Below are 24,151 nucleotides of genomic sequence, written 5' to 3'. Positions count from 1 at the left end.
GCCAACGCGTTAATCACGGCTCGCGGCTCGGCTAGACCGACTCGTCTCGCCTCGTCCCCACCCCCAAGTTCAAGGCTGCCGCGCCACAGCAGCGCGCCCCCCACTCCGTTCCCCGCCCCTGCCTAGGTAGGCCGCCACGCTCGCACGCCGCCAAGGCTGCCCCTAGAGAGGCGGTGAGAGATAATGAAGCTTCACCTGGCAGAGAGGACCGCGAGAGTGATAAACAAAAGAGAGATAGACGGCACAGTGCTCCGCGCTCCGCCCAGCCCGTTCGCCGCGTCCCGCCAGTGTAGCGCCCAGCGTCTAGCGCCCTCGACGCGGGTTCCCCAAACCGGAGCGACGCCGCTCTCGCGCGACGCAGACGCGAAGGCTCCAGTCGCCGGCCTTCCCTTCCGCAGCTCCGCGCCGTCCACCGCCTCACCGGCAGCGAGGTTGGCAGCTTGGTGGGAGCCAGCGGCGGTCATGAGGAGCAGACGACGGAAACGGACTCGAACGGAATAGCAGTCGCGGAGCGCGGAACGGAACAACGCGTCCGCCCCGCCGCCACCCCGAAGGCCCGAAGATGACCGCCAACATGGACAACAACTCGGGGCTCAACAAACTGCGGGTAAGGGGGACAGCCTGGCCACCTCGCGGGAGGGAACCTTCGGCAGCGGCTGTCATCGCCTCCATCCTCCGACCTCGCGCACGCCGCGCGCCTGGCCTATGTCCCGCTGCGACGATGAGTGTTGTCGCGCTGACGTAAGACTGCCGCGCCCCGTGTCCGCGCTGTCAAGTCATCCTTGCGCTACGATGCGCTGGCCGGTACCGCGATGCGGCCGAACCTGCCGGACGCACTGGGGTGACGCCGCGCCGAGCGGTGAGCACGCCAAGCTGGTCGGATTAGCGAACCCCGTGACGGCGGCAGCGACAGCGGGCAGGGCTCTAGATAAGCGACGAGCGGGGCGGCGCGCGGCCAAAACACGATGGCCAAATGGTGCCGGTCGCTGTGGCCCTATCCCGGTCCGCCTTGGGCAAGCCTCGAACGAGCCTTGGCCGAGGGGATAATTGGGTGGGAGGACGCGGGGAGTGCCGCACTGCATCTCGTCGTTCTGTCTCTCTCGCACTCCGACGGGGAGACCCGCAAGTGCGAGAGAGACAAAGCGACGAACGCGCTGTTCGAAAGCAGGCGGCTGTGGCAGGGAGGCCTAGGGAGGCCCACCCCAAGCCGCCGCCGCTCTAGGACTCTTGGCCGCCGTGGAGCCCCTGTGATCGGCGGGGTAGGCAGTCCCGCCGCGCGCGGGCGGGCACGCGTTGCCTACGCGGCGCTGGCAGGGGGCTTCCCGCGGGTTGTCGCTGGCGTTGTCGATCACTTCCAGCAGAGCGATCCGTTTCTTCGCTCTCAAGGGGTGGAGGCAGAGGCTCTTCGGGATGGCTGGGCGGGGCGGCGAATGCGACTCGAATGCGAGTGGAGACTGGAAACGAGACTGCTTACAGGCCGCGTCGTGCTCCGTGCTGCTGCTCCTCCTGACGCTGGCGCTGGTGGCCAGCTCGCTGCTGGTGGCGCGCTACGCGGTGGCCGCGTCGTCGTGGTGGCTGTCGCTGCTGGCCATCACCGTGTGCCTGCTGGGGCTGTGCACGTGGATCCAGCTGGCCGCGTCCAGGGCCGGGCGCGCCGGCCGCTGGCGCATCATGCTGGCCAGGCAGATGGCGCTGAGCAGGGCGCAGCGCACCGTGGGCGGCGCCTTGGCCCCGGACCTCTACGGCATCGGCGCGACCAGCGGCCGCAACGCAGCGGTAAGGACGTCGACGCCTTCACTTTGAGCACGGTGCATTTCGTGGACGGCGTCCGCTTGCGTAAAACCCAATTCGAGTGCATGACGCTTGTATCTCACGTCGATTACGTGTGTGTTGCGTGTGTACGGGAAGACATTAATCTTGAATTCGCCCTGCAGAGCGGATCGGGGTCGAGAGGAGCAGGGGCCAGAGGACATCCCCACGTCGCTATCATCCCCCTGGAGAGCGAGCTGGACTCTCAGGTGAGTTGGTGTCGCTCGAGCGCGCGCGGCGCGGAGCCGTTATCAAGACGAAGAGCACCTTACGCTAGCGTCGCGTCGCGTCAAGCAACATTTTGGGATGCATGTCTGAATTCACCGATCGGCGCCAATCGGCCTGGGCCCACTTTTTTCCCACTTTTATTATCTTTGGCTTTCGAGCCTCGTTGCACTCCCAGCAGGGCCAAGGGGCGCGTAAAGGAGATAAGGTCATGCACTCACTCCTCGATGCCGAAATGTAGGCCGGCCCCATCGAGTCTCTAAGCCCAGCCCGTCGGTGACAGCCTCGGCGGCCGGGGCGGCGGGGCGGCCGCGTGGCGCCGTGCCACTGTACACAGCGTGCTGTTCCCGGCCCTCGGCCCAAACTCATTATTGCGAGTCAACGTCCGTCGATGGTTTGGGCGCACCGACCGCGGTGTACGGCGTACCTACTCGAGTCCCTTGTCTATCCGGCCTAGCCTTGGCTGCCTTGGCTAGGCGCCTGCAGCCTTGACTAGCCTCGGTTAGCCCTCGCAATCTCCTCGTCCTATCACTCCAGTGTCGCCATCGGCCTAGACCATTTCATTTTTTGCCCCCCCCCCCCTTCTCCCTTGGCCACTGGGGCGCTCGAGCTTCGCTACCTTCGGCGCTATCTGGGCGGCACTCTCTCGAGTGTAGTGTCTTCTGCCTCCGTCGCGGTCCGCAGTTCCGCATGCTAATCGTCGGATAAGGCGGTGAGGCTATTGAAGCAAAGCGAAGCAAAAGCGAAGCATAAAGCATGCTCGGCGCAACGACCGTTATCGAATCAGTGCCAGCGTCCACGCCCCTCCCCGTCGTGCCGGCTCTGCCTCGGCTCTGCCCTTCAGCGTACAGCCGCCTCGCGCCTCGCGTCGAGCACAGCGGTTGCTTTTCCAATTTCCAAGCAGAACGACGAGTTCGACGGACGGCCCTCAAAATGGTCCGGGTCCCGAACAGTGACCCTTTCTCTCTTTGAGCTTTGCCACATCCAGTTCTCTGTTCTCTTTAAGGGGGAAAAGGTCTGACAGTAAATCACTAACCCTCCGCCTCAACGTGGAAGTTGCAGGTTGACTCGATGGATACAGCACTCTCAGCCACCGCCAAAGCGCCCCTCGCGAAAAACAACAACAAAAACCGAACGTGTTTGCGCGTCGAACGCTGCAACCGGGCCTCCTCGCCCGCGCGATATGCATAAGGGCAGATAGCGATTAGTAGTGTCAACCTGGGCCGGTATCGCGACACGCCGAAATACCAAGTGCAGGACAATGCAGTGCTTGAAGAGGTTGACGACGGCTTGCTTGTCTGGCAGGTGCCTTACCGCGTCCCGGGGCCGCCGCCGCCGCCGCCCTACGCGCTGTCGGACCTGCCTCCGAGCTACTGCGCGGCCACGCCGAGGGCCCCGGGGGACGACGCCCCCTCCGCCCCCGCGCCGCCGCCGGGCACGGAGCAGCCGCCGCCCTACGCCGTGGCCATCAAGAGGGACCACTTGGTGCAGGGCGCCACCGTCAACGAGGAGGAGCCCCCGCAGCCCCCGCCACCAGCACAGGCAGCACCGGCAACGCCACCACCAGCACAGGCAGCGCCGCCAACGGCACCTGTCGCGCGAAACAACAACACTGCTGGCGCTGGCGGCAGGAACAGGCGGATAGTGCTGTGGTACTGAAAGAAGTAAAGTCGGGGAAACGAGCCCGCCGACGAACGAATTCTAGTCAGTCCGAGAGCTGCTCGTGGAAAAGAGACGTTCGTTTGCACCACCACGTGGCTCCTCTGGACTTGGGGGCGCCGAGGTGCGGATGAAGGAGCGCCGGGTGGGCAGGCCACCCATCCGACAGTCACTTTTTAAGCAGCGGGGGACTCTTTTGGTTGGTCGAGTCTTACATATCGGACATGTTTGTGTTCTGTTTTCATCTTATGGCTCGCCGAATGATATCTCTATTCAAAGATTTTGAGTTAGTCCTGTGCAGGGTTAAGGGAAAAGAAAATAGCAAGAAACGGTTATCAGGCAATATAGTGTCTTATATTTCTGCAATAAATAACTCATTTTTAGCTTACGGACATAAAAATACAAACTGTTCTTTGTTTAAAATTGACACAGCATCAGCTATACAAAATGATATAGTATGCTCTCTAATAACAAAGTAGAGCACCCCAGAAGTACAGAGATGTATCAACAGGAGCATGAGGCAGAACAAAATTAATTCACCACCCACAACAGGAAACAAGCCACAATTTTATTGGGACACATCTCTCTGCTTCTGGAGTGCTCAAGTTAGCATTGTACATTATATAACAGTACTTTACCATTTAGTGGTAAATTAGATAGCAAAAGATCTCAATCATTCTGTCAAAAAGTGCTTCTGAATCTAGTCATTGGACAATAATAAATAAATTCCAGAACAAACATCCTAACAAATTCACAACAAAACCCACTAACATGATGGATATACATTCCGCAGAGTGGGAGTCAATTAATTTAACAGTCTTCAAATAGAAAGATGATCCAAAATGCAAAGGCCAACTGTGCAAATGCAATTAATATTTATAGCAATGGAGATTCAATTATCATGGAAAAAAATAATGTACTGGGGGCGAGTGTGACAAGTGATTATCTTACAATATATTTATTTACAATAAATAAAATCATCTGATATGTTTTGCATCATTCATTCACATAAATGGCTGATGTTGAGAGCACAAAACTATATTCACAACTTATCTGTAGTATATGGCTGCACCAAATAATCACAGATGGCAATTAAGACATTTTTCAAGAATGTCATCAATTATTTTACAGACTTGAATGGCAAAAGCAATTCACTTAACATAATACAGTCACACAAAATAAAATTAGTTCGGCTCAAATACACACACATACAAGTAAAACACACTTCCTTTGGCAGTAAGATTTTTGTTGTTTCATAATCATAACTGCTGTGGGTTTTTCAAAAGGAACAGCTGTAATAAAGAGGAAGGAGTATCGAAAATCATACACAATGATATTTTAAACATTACTATTGGAGATGATGTTAGGTTCAATTGCAGAATTTTCACAACCACAAGAGCAACTTCAAACAAAACTGCTCACATTCTCTTCCATAAATAGGGGGCGTCTGGGCTGAGATGGCGGGGGCATCAATGGCATAACAGTCTCCTGGCGATTTGTAATTTCTCCCGCTGGAACTCTGGGCGGTGCAGGGGCAGGGGCTCGCAGGTACTTGGGCTTGGGGGGAAGTGGAGGTGGGTCACTGAGTCGCGACAGGACAGGAAGACTGGAGGGTGAGTTGTCAGATGCCAAGCAACCTGCAAAATCAAAACTAGTAAGTTTCTATTTGTTACCCATACATAAATGCCATAAAAAATATACAATTAAAAAAGTGCATGGAAAAAAAGAGGAAGGAACACACAGCTAGTACAAAACATGCAATCATCATACAACAGGCACACACATACAATCTGAAGAGGAGGCAATCTACAAAATGACGGGGAAAGGGGAGGTGAATCTGTGGGCCAGCACACAGCAGAAGGCTATGAGGTACCTGGAGGTACTGACCTGAGAAATAATCCTCAGCCTGCCTGGGGGAGGGAAGCACCGCGTACGAGTCCGGGCCAAAGCCGTCAAAGCCGCGGCCCAGCAGACCCTGGTGCGAGCCTGGGCCAGCGGCCTCACCCTCCGGGCCGGAGCCCGGCATGGCCATGGCCGGCAAGTCCCTGTCCCTGTCCCTGTCGGCGCAGGGCTTGCAGGGCGACGTCAACGTCAAAGCCAGGCGGACGTCCGGCTCGCTGCCGCCACTGCCGTTGCCGTTACAGTGCCCCACCCCGAGCAGGCTGTCCAGGCTGTAGGTCGCTGTCAACACAGGGACGCCAACCCGTCAGCCGGATTGTCTGTCACGCCCACGCCACAGATTGTTTAGTAAGTTAGTATCACCAGACCAAGCCCATGCCACACACATTCGCACTAGCACCAGTTTCAGAGAAAAGCTGCCGTGACTGGTCTACCAGGTTCCAATTTTGTGCAATTCAAACAGAAACCTGACAGATGATAGCCTTGGAGTCTCATTTTCCCGCAGAGAACTAAGCAGGACCGCCCGCTGTAGAGACAAAAGCAGGCGTTTGATTCCAGACGGAAATGGAAATTTGAGCCACCAAGGAAGGATGAAAGGGTAAGAGGAATATGGAAAAGAGAAGGAAAGAGAGTTATTAGTGTTGTTATACACATGAGTTGGAAAAGAGTAGCTTAAAATAAGCAAAATAATGTAGGTAGGTAATGCCACGTATCAATTTTGAAATGAGGTATGACATAGAACATTGCAGTGATTTCGATTTCCCATCATTCAAATATGCACACATTACAGTTAACAAGTTAGTAATTTTTATAATTAACCAGTTAAAGAAAAGTATTTAAGTTACATCTTTAATGTTAGTGGTATGATATTTCTACAGACATTAAAACAGTTAAAATTCCAAAATTGGCAGCTGAGTTAGCTAGTTTATGTTATGAATATCAAAGGTTTGACTTACCGTGGTTGTGCTTGAGGGAAGAGGAACGATTGCTGTCATTGCTAGAAGCTCCACTCTGAGCCTCATGGCCTGAGACACTGCTGGTACCATCCCTCCGGGGCTGCAAGAATTTTTTTAGCTTCTTTGAGCTCTGAGGAGCATTCTCCTTATCCTAAAAACCAAGTAATTGAAAGATTTTATGTCTGATCACAATATTTGAGACAAAATAAACGCCAAGATAAAACAGCAGGTCAGAACTATACCTTCAAAAAATCAGGCAGCTCAAAATTGATCTCAGTTCCTCTTTGGTCTTCCAGCCGACTTCTTTGAGCTCTCTTGAGGCCTTCATACAGCTCTGCAATTTGAACAACAACATAAATCGAAAAACAAAGATTTTTAGGAACAGAAGAATCTATTCATCACTCAAGAATATATACCATCACTTTCGGATTGTCCTAATAATTTAGCACCAGGTTTCCACTTGGCAATCAGTGGTGGTTTGGTAGTAGGGGGAGGGGGCGCTGGTTTGGTTGGTGCGGTCGATCCCACACTGCAAATAGTTGTATTGGAACCTTTGGCACTGCCCGCACTGCTTGAAAACTTTTTATTTCCTTTCCCCCTAAAATCCTGGAAAAGTTAAGTTATTTTTTAAAATGCCAAGAGGTTTTAAAAATAATATAAAATCGAAATATGCACAAGGAGGTAGAGTGTGGACGTACTTTAGATTTGTCATGATATGTTGAATCTCTTCTTAAGAAACGGCCAAAGATACCAGATGAATGTTCGGAGCCCCAATCTTCAGACTAAATAAGAGAAGCATTAATAAATTCAGCAATCAAGTTTACAACTACAAATAAAAATTAAGAGCAGGCCTCACCCGAACAGAGCCTTGGTCTGAAGCAGGGCGAGTTGAGGGGGTGGCTTTGCCTTGTAGAAGCTCCTCAAAAACACGATTGGTGATTTCGTCAAGTGATGCAGAAGGCGTGGCGGGGGGAGGAGGTGGTGGAGCTGCCATTAGTGTGGAGGTAGTGCTACTGACGGAATTATTCAATAACGTTCCATTTAATCCTGAAGTGGAATGAGCTGCTCTTGTAGCTGTAAAAAATATTTTGTGCATTCAGTTACGAAAATATTAAGAAGTTAGAATAAAATAACATCAACTATGTGCAAGTATGAGGGCTCATTAATTACCAAGTGAAACCTCTTCAGGGCTGCGAGTGAGAACTTGAAGTCGCTGGTTGTCAACTGATGAGACAGGAGTTCCCAGGCTAACAACTTCATTTTCACTCATCTGAAACAAGCAAAGATTACTTAACATTTCAACAATGATATTTTAGAAGGTGCGGAGAGGAGAAAAGTGACAGCTCCTTACCAAACAGACGGTCACCAAGTGAAGCCGGTAGCCATACTTGTGCAACACGGGCCGCAAGACCTCTCCTAGAGTTTTACCTGGCCTAGACTTCACTCCAACTGTTTTGCGATTTGGTAGATCTAAACGGAAAACTACTCTTGGTTCTACTCTCACTTCTTTGTTGCTCAGAATTGAAGAAACTTCATCCAGAGCAACAGCCTGAACACAGAAACAAAAATGAAGAATAAATTGGAGTTCTAGCGAATCTTTAGGAAACAATTGCAATGTCTCTAGCTTACTTTTGGGTTGCTCCCAACAAAGACCTGGAAGTGCTGGTAGTTAAGTCCCCGCTTTTCTAACAGTCTCTGAACTAGGTCTGATACTGTTTCATTGTATTTAGTCTGAACAACAGTGGTGGCCCCGTCCGGCAGGATCACACGACAGAGGGACGAATTTTCTCGTTCAGAAGTATCTCCAGATGTTACAGACTAGAAAAAATAAAGATAAAAATTTTAAATTGAATTTTGAATTTTATACATAAGTGACTGCATCAAACTGAGGTTTCTTATAAACTACTTACTTGTCTACTAAGAGAGCCTCTTAGAGCAAGGTCCCATGATGCCAAAGATGAACGACTGCTAGTCACATCTGACCGAATAGAAACAGTATCAAACTGTTCCCTTCGCGTTCTTGCCTTGGAGTATTCAGATTCACCACGGTCCTTTGATTTAGACCGATTTTTCCTGTGCCACGGCAACAGAGACTTTCGGCGGCGATCTTCAGCATCACTCCTGCTCTTTTTTAACTGCACACACAGTCAATGTCAAAATAAGGAATATATCTTAAATTTGTAAAGTCTGGTGTTATTATAAGTTAAAAAATACCTTATTTGGCCGCTCCAGTTTCAGCCCTTGGTCTAATTCAGTACTACCATTGAAAGGCAACTCTTGACCAGATATCTCACGAAGAAGACACTCTTTGTACAGTTCTGACTTTATAAAACGAGGATAGCTATCAAACTTCATTAGATTAAATATCTGCTTCTGAGCCTGGAATTCAGAGGGGAAAAAGTCACATAAGAGAAATAGGTAAACTTAAAAAATGTTAACAAAAAAAATATACAAAGAAAGCTACCTGCAAAAACAGATCCGGCAGTGCATTTCCCAATTGTTCCTGAGTGACTTGTCTAGCATGTGAATCTACATTGACAGGTTCAGGGGCACCTAAACAAAGGTGTTTGTCAAATATAGCTTGAGCCTCAGACATGCGTTCGGCGGCATTTTCAATATGCCGGTATCTCTCACAAGCCACCCAAAAGTAGATGTTTTCATGGGAAAACTCCTTCTTCAAAAATTCCTGAAAGGCAAGCAAACAGTTCTTAGTGCTTCAACCAAAGTAATAATAAACACTAAGAAAAGGCAGTTTAAGGAGAAATACTCACAGCAAATGTATGCAGTCCCGCCGGGTCCTCGAGGAGACGTTCGAACGAAGCTGACCACGCGGGCACGCCTCCGTTCTCCCGCTCACCCTCCTCCTCCTCCTCTTCTTCCTCCTCACGGCCAGCCTCCTCATTAAGCGGCCCATCGTCGTTCTCGGGCTGCTGCAAAACACAAGAATTAACATAAATTAAAATCTCCAGTTTTTGAAAACATTTTTTTAAAAGAGCGGTAGCTTATTTGTCATTAATTTTTGTCGTTGTATTTTTCCATTAAATATAATAGCAGCTGGTGGAGGACAATTTTAGAACGACAGAGACGCGCTCTCCAGTTAACTGAAAACATGGAACCATTCTGTCTACAGCTAGCTAATCTAATCGAAGCCCTTACCCATGCTCCGCCTCCGCAAATACTTACAACCCATTCCATAAGATGGCTGGATTCGAGTCCATCGAGCCACCACATATACTTGGCACCCACAGTTTGAACGGGCAGCAGCGGCCACCCTCAGATCCAACTCGCAGCACTACAACGAGACACGAACGCCGTGAGCTCGCTGGAGCCCTCCTCCTCTCGTGCCGTCGTGCCGGGGCCTTGGCTGAGGCCGGGACAATTGGGCCGCCTAGCTCTAGTTGGAGCGAAATCTAAGACTGCGCCGGCCCCATCCTCGCTGGGTCCCTCGCGGGCCTCGGGCCTGCCGCCTCCCACACTGTGCACACTGCCACACTGCCCTCGCGGCGACAAGGCGAGCCAAATGGATGAAACACCACGACGGCCTGCCCTGCGGGGGCGGCAGCCAGCGGCAGCCCGGCCGGCGTACAGTGTGGTCCAGTGAAGCGAGACAGCGGAAGCGCCCAGCCCTTCCCAGAACGCGTTCGCCCTCTCACACTCGACTAATTATTTGCAGAGTACCACGCGGGGTGAAGCGTCCGCGGCCCCACGCCGCGAGCCGCGAGTGCGAGAGAGACGGCCTGCGGGGGCAATCTCTGGCCGCGGGTCGCGGGGCTACGCGGGGCCCAAGGGGTCCCTCCAGCGGAAGGCCCTCGTTCCAGAACCCCTTCCCTCCCCTCCCCTCCCATGCGGGGCCCATTAGCAGTGCCGCGGCACAAATCATCTTTGCGCCGCGCAAGCCGAGCAAGCCGAGCGTGGCGGCCGAAAACGGCCGAGCCAAACGACACCGCGCCGCGCTTAAATTTCATCGGGGAAAATTACAATGGGCATCGTGGACGTCATTGCGCGGCCGGTACCGCCGCGGGGCACGCCGGCCGTGGCGGCCGAGGGGCCCGGCCCAGCCCGGTCCACCGCCAGTCGGCGGCCTGTCGGCGGCGCAGGCTGGCCAGGGTGGGCTGACCGCGGGCCCCGCGAGCCAGAGCGTACTGGAGCGTACCCTCGGTCACCTCCGCGGCCGCAGACAGTCCCGCCGTCCCGCCCTACCCGGCAGACTGATTCCGTCTCTCTGGCACCTACACGTGGCGCGCCCATGAGTGCGAGAGAGACACAGCGACTGCAACGACTCTCAGAATCAGCCGGCAGGCGCGGAACCCGCGCCACAGCCCGGAGCGGATGGGCCCGCACCATTTTTAAGAGTGTAGCGAAGAAGACGGGCATCCATCGTTCACCGAAGACAGAGGCCCCTTGTCCGACGCACTGGCCCCGCCGGCCCCGCCAGCCCCGCCCCATGCGGGCGTCTGGAAACAGGAAAACGGCTGGCTGGTCCAGTTATTACGTGACGGCGGGGTGGCCGACTCCGTGACCTTGGGAGGGGTCCTCACCGTAAGCGTTTGTTTGGGGCGAAACAAAAGCGGAGCCGGCGGGAGTCGAACCCGCAGCATCCCGCGCGCCGCAACGCTCTCACTGCAATTACGTGCGCCTTTCTTTCTCTCTCCTTCTGCCGGCATCGCAGCTTGGGGCCTCGCATCGCAGGCCTCACACTGCGCGGCCGGGCACGCGGCCACGCCACAGGTGCCGGGCGGAGGCAGGGAGGCCGCTCGCTAATCACGTCAGGGAAACCGCGCGGACGGACGGCAGGGCCGATGGACCCCTGCAGCTCGCGCCTCTAGCAGTGTAGCGACGCAGCGGCCTTAGCGTGGCGCTGCCGCGTTTTGTTTTTCGGCCGCGCTTCGCGATGCTTCGCGCTTCCCACCGGACGGCTCGGCTGGCTTTCCCTCGCGCAACGTGCAACGCAACCTGCGTTATCGCGCGGACCGTCCAGGCCGGGCAGCCTTACGGTGGAAGCGACGCCAACAGCGACGCCGATCCCGATCGGCGGACCGATACCAAAAGTCGTTCTGTCTCTCTCGCACCTGCAGGCGCAGGGGCCGCCAGTGAGTGCGAGAGGGACGGAACAACCAAAACGACCGTCGGAATCAATCTGCGAGAGAACACGGGCCGGCGTGGCCTTCCCTGCGCCCGGCTGTTATCAGGAGAGCGGTTTGTGGCTGACTCTCTCGCACCCGGGCGCGGAGTCCCATGAGTGCGACAGAGACAGAGCGACTGAATCGCTCCGCATAGGGAAGCCCCGCACGGCGCACTCTGTCCACACCTCGCGAGCTATCGGCCACCGCACTCGTCGGCACTTGGTTTTTCGCGCCAAGAAAAAAGCGTCGAGAGGGCGAACGGGGATCACGGCCCGAACCACGCCCCCACTGCTGCCGTGATGCGATTCTAAACGGCAGTTCGTCAGTCTGTCTCTCTCGCACCCTGGCGGAGTGCCTCATTGCTGCGAGAGAGACAGAGCGACGCAACGACTCTTCTGCCGCTCGAGTCCGCAGGATCGTTTCGTTGCTCTGTCTCTCTCGCACACACGGGGCGTCCCGTGGGGGTGCGAGAGAGACAGAGCGAAGGAACGACCCCTCGGAATCAAGCGGCCGCATCACTGTCGGTCCGCAGTCCAACTAAAACGGCCACCGGGAGTCGCTTTACCACCAAGCGCCCCGAAATCCAAATCGGCACCGGAGGGAGGAGGGTATTCCAAAAACACGTTCGACTTTCGGCACGACACTCGGTGCGGCACTCGGCACGGCACGACCAGCACGCCACGCGACGACACGACCGCGCCGCGAGCAGACCCACCGCCAACTGAGCCAGGCGAGGCGGGCCAGGCGGGGCGGGCCAGGCGGGGCGGGCCGCCAGCCTACCGCACCGCGCCGCGGCGGGGCGGGGCAGGAAGCGGGGCTGCAGGGACGCCTCTCCCTCTCTTTATTTTCAAGCAGCGACGCGACATGAATGAACACAAATCACGTAACTAGTCCACTGCAACAACGCGCGCGCGGCTCTCCCAGCCCATTCTATTTTAGGTTTAAAAACAAATCGGGGGAAGCACGCGCGACGCGCGGCATGCGGGTGCAGCGAAAAGGGAAGCGGCGTCCAATTGAACTGGATAGGCGGATGGGCTACAAAAGTGGCTCGGAAAAAAGCGCCAGCAGAGCAACAACGCCTTCCACCACGACGAGCATCCGCAGGGGCGAGAGCGCCGCTTGGCCGCTTGCAGTGTACCGCACACCTCTGCAGGCATCAATGCCTCATTGGCTTATTGAATAGGCGGCAGTACGGGCAGTACACGCCCCGCCCCGCCCCGCCACTGCGACGCTGCATCGGCAACGACGACAATCACTCTGAATGGCGGAGCATGGCGCAGCCGGACAGGTGAATCGCAGAGGACAGCTTCCGCAAGCGCAGCTGCGCCACCGGATGATGACTGGGTGATGGTGACACTGGCAGAGGGCAGAGGCACCGGGTGGTGACTGGGTGATGGTGACACTGGCAGAGGGCACAGCCACCCGGGCGGGGAGGAAGGAGACACCACTACCTTCACACGGCGGCGAGGGCGAGCGAGCAAAACAAAACCGCGGGCAACAGTTTACGGGAGGAAAACGAGGCGACTGGCACACATGCGCACACGTGCGTGAAGCATTCCTTTCCACTCCATGCCACGCCGTGCCGCAGCGTGACGCAACAAACTGCAACAGCCGATAGATCGCAAGGACGAGGGACGCGCTGCGCGCAGACACGCGGCCACGCCCCGCCAAGCGCCTGCCGGGCTCCGGGTAGGCAGGCCCGCCACACCGCCGCGTTCGACGGGCCCGCACCGGCAGGCGTTTGTCGTCAAGGCGCTACATCTAGGCTGGCTGGCCCTTCCCCTAGACTCTAGCCCTTGGCCGGTCTCGCCCTAGGAGCCCTAGGCTGCCCTAGGCTGCCCGGCACGGGAAGGGCGACGGCTCCAGTTTCACTTTCGTTTCGCTGCCATTGTGTCGGCGCCTCCCCTCTCCCCTCCACGTCACACGCTTTCCTCGACACTGCATCCGCGGCACTCCGCGGCACTGCATCTGCAACGCGGCCAGGAAGGACTCGCCCGCGTCCGGACGCTGGACGGCATGTCCTCGCGACGGATGGATGGCGCGTCGTTCAAGCGCACCTCATTGCCCAAGTCCTGGCCTCGCCAGTGTGCCAGTAGGCTCCATTATTGGCACCGACGGCAACACGGGCCAAACACAAACACGTTCTCGTCGGTTCCCGTGCACCCGGGCAACAATTACAGATTTGACTCGCGGCGATGAAAGAGGGGAAGGGAAGGGAAAGGAGGGGAGGGGAGGGGAAGGGAGGGAGGTAGGGAGGGAAGGGGAGGGGGTCGACGCCCGCGGGCCGTCCGCTCGCGAGGGGCGTGTAGCGCGTGTAGCAGCGCATCCTGCAGTTAGACCGCTGCAGCCGCCGTATGCAGGAAGGTCCACTGTTGCAGCCGAGCGATTCCGAAGGTGAGTGACGACGCTCTGTCTCTCTCGCACTCTCACGGGACGCCACGGGAGTGCGACAGAGAGCGACGATACGATCCTTCGAATTCGTTTCTGGTCTGCGGCGGCCGCGACCGACGCTCTTGCCGGCGACGCGAGACGCAACCGCGGCGTGTGGGTTCGATCCCGGCAGCCGGCGGCAGGGCAGGGCAGGCAGAGCCACTCCCTCCGCGGCCCCGCACAGCACCGCTGCAGCCTGTCTCTCTCGCGCCTAAGCGGGGCGCCTAAGAGTGCGAGAGAAACAGAGCAACGAAAACGACTCTCGGAATCAGTGGCGCCGTGCGTGCCCCATTACACCATGCTCCTCTTCCCACGACTGCGAGCGCGACGGCGATAATTACTGCACACAATGCACGGGGATCAAACCGCGCAGCAAGCGGCGCGCTACGCGGAACCAAGACCGGCGCGACATGGCGTTGCGTCCGCGGCGTCAGCGCGTCAGCAGGAAGGCCGGATGGACGGCGAGGCAAGTCGCTGTCGCGCCGGAAATGCGGGGATTCGAACCCACTCACTCACAGACACACACCTTTCGGAGAGGCCTGACACGCAGGCGGGGTGGCAAGCTTCGGTACTGCTTCCGGTCGAAGGACATCCTCAGCCAGTTGGGCCGGCCCGCCCAGGACCACAGCGACAGCGGGGCGGCCACGGCCACGGAGAAGGTCCAATGGACAGGGCCGGCCTGCCGCCCCCGTATCACCCGCCCCCGAGGCACCACGGTTGCCGCTGGGGGCGGCACGGGACTCGCCGCCCCCCTGGGGCCCGCCCCCACCGCCACGCAGACTCGCGAAGTGAGGCGGACGGAGCGGTGGCTGGGGGCGGCCCGGCGGGGGAGGCGGGGGCTCTCTAGAGGCCTCTCCAGCACCACGCCGTCGGCGAGCATTCTGCAGCATGGAGTCTCCGCGACGGACGCGACGCGGGGTAACGACGACGCTGGAGCCGGCGAAGGCCCCCGGGACCGTGACGGCGGACTTGGCGGTGCCTCCGAGCCGGGGCCGGCGGCGCGCCGCTGCGTGGGCGCCTGCGTGCTGCTGCCACGCCACCCGCACTGGACTGCGACGCGCCGCGCGGACGCGACGCGGTGACTGAGTCAGGCTGACAGGCCGATCCCATCGGCATCGGCGCGTTGCTGCGGCTGCAGCCAAGGCGCGGTAGCGGCATGGCCGAGGCATGGCGGCGGTACGGGGCACGGCCGGCCTGGCCTGAGTCACATCACGCTCAAGGCAAAGGCAGCGCAAGGCGCCGGGCACATGCCGTCCGGCCCGTCGCGGGGCACAGCGGCAAAGCGGGGAGGGCGCGGCGCGCGGAGCAGGCGCCAGCCAGACAGCTCGAGCCCGCCCGCCGCCTGCCCGACCCCGGCCGTCATGTGACCGCCACCACGAGCCTCGCAGGCTCGCAGCCAAATTCCATTCAATAATGGGCGCGCTCCTTGGCGGTGCGAGGAGCTCCCTGCGTCCCCCGACCAGTCCGATCCCTTCTTCCAGCCTTCACAGTGTAGTCCCCATCGTGCATTCCGATGGCATCGCAGCGGTCTGTGGAAACTGATTGCCTAGATACCGGCATCACGCGCCGCCCGTCTGCGCCCGCCCCGCCCCGCCCCTCCCCGCCCGGATGCCGGCCGTGGTGCATGGTGCTGCTGCTTCCGTCTTCCCCTTGCCCCAACGCCGCGGGGCCGCGGCCCCAGCAGACTGGTCCCGAGAGTCGTTTTCATCGCTCCGTCACTCTTGTGCGCTACTCAACGGCCCAAAAGAGGAAGAGAGACAAATCGACGGAAACCAATCTCGGAAGCAGCCTGTGGGCCGGCCAGAGCCACGAGGCGCCCCTTCCTGTCCCCCCGTCCCCCACTTCAAGAAAAATGTCACGCGGCGGCCGGGAGACGTGTGCCGAGTCGTACTTACCGCCAGAGGTGCCGCCGCCCTGAGCGCGGACGCGGACGCCGAGTGCCGGGAGTGCCGGTAGCGGGGCTGCGGCGGTGGGCGCATGGCGGCGTGCGCGGGGCGCGCGGCGTGCGTGGCGGGCCGGGCCGCGTGCAGCGACGCGCTGAGGGACTGCGGCTCGGCCTCCTCGTAGCAGCTCAGGACGAAGCTGCGCAGCTCCTGCAGGCTGCCGGTGAGCGGCGCGGACATGCCGCCCCAGTGCGCCATGCCGGCCATGCCGGAGTGCCCCGCCATGTGGCCCGGCGTGGACATGCCGCCGAGGTGGCGCGCGGACATGGACAGCACGGGGTGCTGGTCCAGGTCCAGAGGCTCCAGGTCGGCCAGCGTCAGGTCCTCGAGGCTGTGCGTGGCGTGGCAAGCCTGCGACGCGCGCACGTGTGGCACGCGCGGCACGCCAATGGGGCCGCCGAACACCTTGGGGCTTAGCTTGTAGGAGAGCAGGTCGCTGAGGTCGTCCGCCGAGTGCGCCACGCCGGGCACGCTCGTCAGGCTGGCGAAGCAGGCCCGCTCGCGGTCCAGGTCACGCTCGTGCGTCGCGCGGGAAGCGCGCTTGGCGCTGTCCGTCTTGTTGACGCCGTCCGCGGAGGCAGAGCGAGCGCCCCCTTCCACGGGGCAGCACAGTTCCTGGGACAGACGAGCCAAGTTCAGACAACCGCACCCTTTTGGACCACCACAAGTCCACCATCAGGTTCGGCGACGGCAGCACGCTCACCTGTGGGTCCGGCATGGCGCGCACTGCGAGCCTCCTGTCCGGGAGGGGGATGACGGGCAGCGGCGGATGGCCGAGGCCCAGGCCGCCCAGGCCCTGCAGCCTGGCGTGCTCCATGTCCACCACCAGGATGCCCAGGGGGTCGTGGCGGTCCGACTGGTGGCCGCTGTCGTCCCGGAAGCCGATGCCGGAGTCACTGTTGCTGGAGTTGGCCGAGCCGGCGAGGCTGGGGTGCGGCGACGCGGCGCCCAGACCCGCGGCGCCCCGGCCCACCTCCTCGGCCGCCCCCGCGGCGTAGAGGCGCTGGATAGCGCGCAGGACGGGCTCCGACGTCCTCGGGAACGCCGCGCACTCGGCTTGGGCCGCCCCGCCGCCGCAGTCGATGTTGAGGGCCGCGGCGCGCGCGGCGTGCTCCTCGTGGGGGGCCTGCTTGGCGTCCACGGCGAACACGTGGCACGCGCTCGAGGGCTGCTGCTCGGCCGGCTCCTCGGCCTCGGCGGCCTCGGCCAGGGCGGGCGTTGACGTCACCAGGCCGAAGTGACGGCGGTCGCCGTCGGGGCTGTTGCCGCTGTTGCCGCCGCAGAACAGGACGCGGTTCGCGGGGTACTCCGCCAGCGTCGCGCCCTGGCCGCCCTGGCCCTGGCCGTCGCCACCCCCGCGAGCGTCCACCAGGCGGATGGCGTCGGCGAGCACCCGCAGCGCCACGGGCGTGGGCACACGCTTCTCGGCACGCAGCTTGCGCACGCAGGCGCATACAATCTGTACAGAACATTTTAACGGTAAGTTAGGTTTGAAATTGAAGTGGGAACATAGGGGGAATGAGGGACAAACATGGATCTACGACTTTTAATTGCATTAGCTTCCACCAGAGCTGAACTTGACCACCTCGTGCATTTAGGTCTCCAAAGAAAAGGTTTGAAAGTTGTTTATACCTGAAGTTTGGATCCTGGCTGAAGTTGCTTTGGTATTTCAATGGTTCCCAAGTATCCAATGATGAACTGATGAAGCTCAACATCTTCCGCTTCAGATGGGAGTTGTTGATAAGCCCTTGGAGGAGGAGTGGGCGCATTCGGCGGAGGGCTCCAGTCAGTGATGACACAGGCTGATGGCTGAACTAAGCTTTCTTCAAACATGGCTCCTGTCCTCAAATCGTGCACTACCTTTGCAATACGATTCTGCTGATTAGGCCCAGCTCCTTGACGAGGCGTGAGTTGCTGCTGTTGGTGACCACTTCCTCGACCCTTATGTGAGTACTTTGGCTTAGGCCTTACAGGCAAGACATCATCATCAGAACTGTCGGAGTAGTAATTCTCTGCAATTTGCAGTTTCAGAATGCCTGAGGAACAACCAATGAGTCGAACCACATCATCATGAGGCATCTTACTGACACTTCTTCCATCCACAGCAACAAGATAGTCACCAGCTCTCAACCCAGCACTTTCAGCTGGGCTACCACTTACAATACAACTCAGAATGCATGGTTGTTGGCCTGATATGGTAAATCCGAATCCATTCTTCCCACGACTAACCTCCACAGTTCGAACACCATAGTTGGGTCGTTTTTTACGCCGCCTGATGGGATGCATTGTTCTTCAGTGAAGAGGCCAATGGCATTGAGTCATTTAAACACTGTCAATAAAGTGTTAAGGCATCGACTGACAAAAAAAAATCCATATTAGAAAGTCCATCCTGATGTGAACATATCCAGGCCAAGCCTTCCAGCATCTGGCAGGCACCTTCGAAACGACGTTTAGAGGAGCCTGGACACCACAACAGCTCAGCACTTTGCGGGCATTCACTAAACGAAGTGCTTTCCATTATTCCACCACACAACTTTGGTCTTAACTTCAAGGATTTTTCGAACGGACCAAGGAAGCCCTTCTTCCCGACCTGTTGAGTCCATGGTATTATCTTCGCGTCGATCTTGGCACTTTCACTCATAAGCTTCAAGAGCTCAAATTCTTCCAATGCCCTCCGAGCAGCCCGCTTGCTGACAAAATACGATTTGTTTCGCCAACACGAGATCGGAATGCAGGCATTTTCTACAGACTCCAACCAGATGCTTCTCACAACAGCCACAACAACATTGCGTATTTCCAGCGGTTGATCGCCCCCTCCACCCCCACCTTTCCCGTCCTAATGCACAAAGACTGAGAAAAGATTTGGGTGATGTCCGAACCGTTCCGATTCGCAGCAGACAGGGTATGGATAGAATAATACATAAAATAGTTTCCCCAAATCTTCAATGAGGGTCAAATTTGAAAAGATTGTGCGTCGATTTCGCGAATTTGGACCGTTGTTGGTCAGGAGCGCCCTCTAGCGTGCCGACCGGAAAGCATCGCCCGAGGACGGGCAAATGCAGGAGCAGAAATTCCCTACATGGGAGAAGTGCAGCTCTTTATTTCTAAGAAGCAGCTTGACGATTTTGATTCCTCAGTCGGCCAACAGACTTTTAAAATTGAAAAAAAAAGTTTATGTTTGACCCTTATGGTCATTGCGGAGGGACTATCTGAATTTTTTTTTTTTTACCAGGGATTATTGACACGGACATGGACCCGCCCGTACAGCCATCACCTATGAGAAATTTACGGACTTTCGAAAACTGTCACTGTCATCTGTTTTTGAAGTGTTTGCAAATTTCCTAGCAGTAGGAATTATGCCGATTTCTATTTTGTAGTGCAGTAAAGCCAACAAGTCTCTCTCGTAATTTTGTTCCAACTTCTAATTTTAATTAACAATTATCATGTGGTTTTTGTATTTATTAAGTTATGTGGCATTTTTTGTACAAATTTTATTCATTGTCATATCCATAGGTAAGGTTATTTGCATTTGTCTATTAATTTTTCTAAAATAAGCATGAACTGCTTTGCTTTCTCAGTCATATTATTTTGCCTGAACTTGTCAAAGGTTGACGGATATTTAATTGTCATGACCAAAAGAACCAGTTGTCTACTTCGAATACTTTCGTGGCTATCGCCCCTTTCTAATCGTTTATTTTATGTACAGCCGCTGGACTTTACTACCTTGCGGAAATTGTAGAAGAGTACACTGTAGCTTCAAAGAAGGTTATATGGTGGATGTCAGTGGTATGTATTTGTTGACCACTCATTCCTTGATTTTAACAGAGTGCCAATTATTTTGACGATAGTCATGGTGTTTTGATTTTTTGTTTCGCTCCAGATTTCCTTAGTTATTTATGTATGTTTTATACTTTTTGAAGAATTTCCAATTTCTATGAATGCCTGTGGAATACTGGCACATCTCACTCATCTCCTTATACTGAATTCTTTCCCTGTTGTGGTCCTGAGTTCCCCTCAATTTTTATTAGCGATAATAATGCTGGTAGTGAATCACTACTTAGCTTTTAGCTATTTTGGAAGTGTCTACCATCCTTTCTCTGAGGTAAGCTCATAATGAATCAACACTTTTGTTATGTTTTTTTCTGACATTTAAAATATTTTTCTCTGTCTTCTCTGTCTACAGGTGATAGGGTATTTCACCCTTTGTCTCTGGCTAGTCCCATTTGCCCTTTTTGTATCATTATCTGCCAATGAAAACGTACTCCCGACGCATTCAGAAACAACACCCCTTTTAAGTAAGTTCCCTTTTCAAGTTAATTTTTCTTCTTCTCCCATTCTTGTTTAGATGTGTCAATTTTAATCTGCCTAAATTCATTTTTCAGATAATGATGTTGTCAGTAATTATTTCTCAAGAAGAGGAAAGAAATATGGCTTGCTTAGCTTTTTCAATTATGCAAAGGAATCCATCCTTCCACAAAGAAACAAAAAGGTCTTTTAGACTCCTGCTCTTTGTAAAACTTAAACCATTTTATAGCTGCTTTGTAACTCTTTATCTTCCTTGAAGAACATACCTAAGGTACATCTCCAGAAGTTCTTGACTGATGACAGTAAGAGCTGATTTTTTTTTCGAGTGTTTGAGGAGTGTTCTATCCATCTCCTGAAGAGATGCCGTGTTTCTGTGATAACAGAGGCTACTTTTGGGTCCTCATTTTATTTGTCTGTATTTATTGTAATACAATTGTGATAGAATAACTTGGGCTTAAAAATTCATCTTATCTCTATTGTTGTCGTTGTCACTGCTTTTTGCTTAGTCTTTTCATTAACAACCAATCAAAAGGTAAAATATGTCCCATTGCATTGTGCCCCTCTTTAGATCATAGTACCGCGGGTAACGTTCAGCTCTATTTATTTTCATAATGACTAATTTATTTTTCCTTTTGGAAAATAAGGGGGTGGAGTGTGAGTACACTATTAAGTGTGAATGCTGACCGTGTTTTATTTTCTTGCAATAAAAGGAAAACTCAGCATTATCCATTAATTATTTCTAATAGTGTGACCCCTAATGGCAAATTATCAAAGTCTACCTAATTTTAAGGGAAATTACAGTAAAATTATGTGGAAAAAAAGTTGTTAGACAATAAGCACTTAAAAGGCAAGTGATTTTATTCTCTAACATATATAAAAGGAAAATATTCAAAAACAAAACTTATGTAAAAAGTACAACTTGATTAAACTTAAAAACCTTCAGGCTGATAGTTGCCTGGATGCCTGAATGTATTTATGCAGCAACTTTCACTTTGACTCGGTGATATGCATTGCTGAGTACTCCGCGTAAATTCCAAATATTGGCAAAAGTCTCCGGTTGAGTATTATATGAAGAATCCACAGCCTTGGCCCACAGTTCAACCTAGTAACCAATGAAGCAGGTGAAAAAAAAATTTGCAGTGTAAGGAGGACAGTCATCAAGTTGCAGAAGGACCCATAGGAATTTACCTCACTTGTTCCTTTGGGCACAGGAACATCAATGGACCACAAGGACCAACCCCAATGACGAGGTTCTTTTCTTGTGTCTTGATCAGTAATATCAGCTGAATACCAAGTTTTTCCTGAATCTGCTGTCACGTCCACTCTTACAATCTTGCGGCCTCCGCCTGACCAGGCGTATCCTTAAACGCCAAAAGCAAATGTATAAAGCAAATGGGTCACCTCAGCTGTTTAGGAGAAATAGGTCATTAATTGATTACCTTTCAGACTTATAGAATTATTAGGATTCAGTTTGATGACAGATCCACTGTCAGGTGAACAAATGGCTGATATCACGGGTAGCTCTTGTATAGCTGGACTTTTCTTAAAGTCAACAGTGTCCCAGTCAACACTTGGGTTGAACCCTTTATAGTCATTTTGCTGCCAGTGAGAATCACTCTCCACGTCAGACACTACAATTCGACCTAGAAAAATTTTAAATAGATTAAATTTTAAAGGCTGAATATCTTAAAAATTAAGAGTGCATCAAACTAGGAAAAAACAGACAACTTACCAAGCCACTTGACATTTCGAGCCCCTACAACACCAGGTACAACAGCACGAACAGGGTAACCATGATCACGAGGTAAAGGTTCACCGTTCATTTCATATGCTAAGATCACATCACCTTTCGGGTCAATTGCTTTCTCAAATGGAATTGAGGCCCCATATGGGACATTGGCAACATCTGTATCGAGTCCTTCAAACTACAGAAAATGAAAGAAAGAAAAAGTCAATAATTTTCCTCTCAGTATTTTTAGTTTTCCATACATTCCTTATATTGAATTGATTTGCTAATGCATACTTGAATGTGTTGAATGGCAGGGTCTTCTTCCTTCACACCAATGTACTTCAAAACATCACTGAGTCTTGGGCCTGACCATGTAGCATTTCCTATGACTGCATGCCCCCAGTTTAAACCTTTGACAGGTTTGATCTGGAAGTAAAATAAGTTTAATATGATGTAATACATTTTCTTTGGGCTTCCTTGAATAAAGTGTTTATGAATGGTCAATATTTAATTAACCTGAGTCATTTCTCCTCGTCTGTTACCAGCACACATTACTGCAGCTGTAATAGTGACTTTCTCAAATTTCTTTTTTAGATCATTCAATGAGAAGGTATAGTCCTTGCCTTTGAAATTTATCTCTAAATTATAATCTTTCTCAGTTATGTCAGGTACTGGTAAGTGATTGCGGACATAAAATAGATCCCTGAAAATGATAAACAATTATTGACTTGCACCACAATGAAGAATTGTGAAGGATATATGAATATGAATGAAGTAAGATATTAATGCAAAGCTTACACAGGAGTGATGAAGCTATCTGCAAGAATAGATGGAGGTGGCTCAGCATTAAATGGCTTTGTAGAAGATGGTTTTAGAGCAGGATGTCGGCGGGGGTCCTTGGCATATGGGTCTTCCATGTTAGCAGTTGCCTCAGAAGCTTCCTCAGCAGATAAGTTCCCTGAACGGAAAATTTAATTGAAAGCAAGACTTAGAATTTCAATAACTTAAACTGAAAATTGAATAGATTACAGACCAATTCTGTATTTCTCTAAGATGGCCAGAACATTAGGACTCTTATGGACACCATACAGCATCCAAAATGGTTCTATAGATGTTCCAGCAGCCATCGAGATCTTTTCCGATCCTCCTGGATGTTGCGGCACAAACTCTGTAATGTCATACACTCCCTGACCATAAGTCACCCATATTCTCTTTTCTTTTGAGGTGTGTTGCATCACCTCATCAAGGGTATACACTGGCAGATCTGGTCTTGTTTCAACTGGTGACTTTTTAGAGGGGTCTGATTTAGCCTGCAAAACGTGTTGATTTTTATCTGAAACACAACAAAACAAGGCCACACTGCAGCTGATTACTTTCCATTACAAATATACTATGATATTTGAAAGATCCTGACCTGTGTAAAAACTGTAAAACAGAGAACCAGCAACAAATGCTGCTCCGACCCCAGCAGCGAGAGCAGCTTTGTTTGAGTCGTATCCATCTTGAGTGTGTTCCTTGTGGTGAGAAGAATATGCCCTTGTTACTCGTAAAGGCTCATGGAACCCAGTAGAAATACTAAAAGGCAATTGCCATATGGATGACGATCTAGAATCAAAGAAACAATTAAAGAAAAGAATGGCAGGACAAGGATCCTCAGTCGGACAACTTCAAACAGCTTGAGCTAGAGTGAACAGCCGACAGCAGACAGCTGTACACCGATAGAGCGCAACTCATCAAATCAAAGAATTTTTTTCAGTTATTCAGTGAGTAGTCAAAATAGGTTGTGTTTACCGGGCACGTTTAAAAGTGCTAGGTCCTATTCCACGTAGTGTCATGATGAGGTGAAGATTACTGGACACGGCCTGACTTCTGTCGCTTCACTATGTCCGGCCTGACTTCAAACGTGGCATGCCTTATCCGGGAAACGGCCCCGTCAAGCCGGATCAGGCTAATCTGCTTTCTGGGTTTGGCAACCAACACAAAACAACAACACACTTTACCTGACGTCACGGGATGACGTCAGGTCCTCGCCTTGCAAGGCTGGATGAGAAACTTTACGCAACGCATCAAAGA

At 53.6% G+C, this 24,151-nt stretch overlaps 5 protein-coding genes across 12 annotated transcripts; 2 read left to right on the top strand and 3 right to left on the bottom strand.

Annotated features, from left to right (window-relative positions):
• Positions 1 to 230: 230 nt before the first annotated feature.
• LOC117640804 (amyloid beta A4 precursor protein-binding family B member 1-interacting protein-like) lies at positions 231 to 4,678 on the top strand. 2 transcript variants are annotated; one of them, XM_034377688.1, is made up of 4 exons: positions 231 to 607; positions 1,477 to 1,776; positions 1,935 to 2,018; positions 3,097 to 3,329. In XM_034377688.1, exons 1-4 carry the CDS (start codon positions 563 to 565, stop codon positions 3,223 to 3,225), a joined length of 558 nt encoding a protein of 185 aa, XP_034233579.1. In that variant the 5' UTR covers positions 231 to 562; the 3' UTR covers positions 3,226 to 3,329. The 2 variants fall into 2 exon arrangements, with proteins under 2 accessions (XP_034233579.1, XP_034233578.1); XM_034377687.1 differs by lacking the exon at positions 3,097 to 3,329 and adding an exon at positions 3,340 to 4,678 and having other exon boundaries at positions 235 to 607.
• On the bottom strand, positions 4,026 to 14,783 carry LOC117640793 (regulator of G-protein signaling loco-like). 7 transcript variants are annotated; one of them, XM_034377656.1, is made up of 16 exons: positions 12,237 to 12,375; positions 9,732 to 9,840; positions 9,320 to 9,478; positions 9,013 to 9,234; positions 8,763 to 8,927; positions 8,459 to 8,683; positions 8,178 to 8,366; positions 7,900 to 8,097; positions 7,719 to 7,818; positions 7,405 to 7,622; positions 7,247 to 7,330; positions 6,965 to 7,154; positions 6,791 to 6,882; positions 6,549 to 6,699; positions 5,581 to 5,874; positions 4,026 to 5,330 (listed from the first exon to the last, which is right to left on the bottom strand). In XM_034377656.1, the coding sequence occupies exons 2-16, from the start codon at positions 9,777 to 9,779 to the stop codon at positions 5,098 to 5,100; spliced, it is 2,568 nt and encodes an 855-aa protein (XP_034233547.1). In that variant the 5' UTR covers positions 9,780 to 9,840; positions 12,237 to 12,375; the 3' UTR covers positions 4,026 to 5,097. The 7 variants fall into 7 exon arrangements, with proteins under 7 accessions (XP_034233547.1, XP_034233544.1, XP_034233545.1 ...); XM_034377653.1 differs by lacking the exons at positions 9,732 to 9,840; positions 12,237 to 12,375 and adding an exon at positions 14,628 to 14,783; XM_034377654.1 differs by lacking the exons at positions 9,732 to 9,840; positions 12,237 to 12,375 and adding an exon at positions 14,628 to 14,781 and having other exon boundaries at positions 9,320 to 9,475.
• Positions 14,784 to 15,805: 1,022 nt separating this feature from the next.
• On the bottom strand, positions 15,806 to 19,075 carry LOC117641085 (regulator of G-protein signaling loco-like). The gene is made up of 5 exons (XM_034378190.1): positions 17,677 to 19,075; positions 17,076 to 17,503; positions 16,748 to 16,970; positions 16,123 to 16,659; positions 15,806 to 15,829 (listed from the first exon to the last, which is right to left on the bottom strand). The coding sequence occupies exons 1-5, from the start codon at positions 18,328 to 18,330 to the stop codon at positions 15,806 to 15,808; spliced, it is 1,866 nt and encodes a 621-aa protein (XP_034234081.1). The 5' UTR covers positions 18,331 to 19,075.
• Positions 19,076 to 19,335: 260 nt separating this feature from the next.
• On the top strand, positions 19,336 to 21,068 carry LOC117640806 (protein TEX261). Its single transcript, XM_034377697.1, has 5 exons — positions 19,336 to 19,557; positions 19,751 to 19,830; positions 19,925 to 20,146; positions 20,228 to 20,339; positions 20,427 to 21,068. The coding sequence occupies exons 1-5, from the start codon at positions 19,488 to 19,490 to the stop codon at positions 20,540 to 20,542; spliced, it is 600 nt and encodes a 199-aa protein (XP_034233588.1). The 5' UTR covers positions 19,336 to 19,487; the 3' UTR covers positions 20,543 to 21,068.
• Positions 21,069 to 21,184: 116 nt separating this feature from the next.
• Positions 21,185 to 24,122, bottom strand: LOC117640797 (sulfite oxidase). Its single transcript, XM_034377665.1, has 10 exons — positions 23,870 to 24,122; positions 23,493 to 23,683; positions 23,112 to 23,411; positions 22,877 to 23,036; positions 22,595 to 22,781; positions 22,373 to 22,504; positions 22,082 to 22,274; positions 21,789 to 21,992; positions 21,538 to 21,710; positions 21,185 to 21,451 (listed from the first exon to the last, which is right to left on the bottom strand). The coding sequence occupies exons 1-10, from the start codon at positions 23,911 to 23,913 to the stop codon at positions 21,323 to 21,325; spliced, it is 1,713 nt and encodes a 570-aa protein (XP_034233556.1). The 5' UTR covers positions 23,914 to 24,122; the 3' UTR covers positions 21,185 to 21,322.
• Between the last annotated feature and the right edge of the window lie 29 nt (positions 24,123 to 24,151).

This window comes from Thrips palmi, unplaced genomic scaffold (assembly GCF_012932325.1).
Source record: "Thrips palmi isolate BJ-2018 unplaced genomic scaffold, TpBJ-2018v1 HiC_scaffold_15, whole genome shotgun sequence".
NCBI classification, from domain to species: Eukaryota; Metazoa; Arthropoda; class Insecta; order Thysanoptera; family Thripidae; genus Thrips; species Thrips palmi.
The sequence above is the reverse complement of the archived record's forward strand: the minus strand, read 5'-3'. Positions and strand labels throughout refer to the sequence as shown.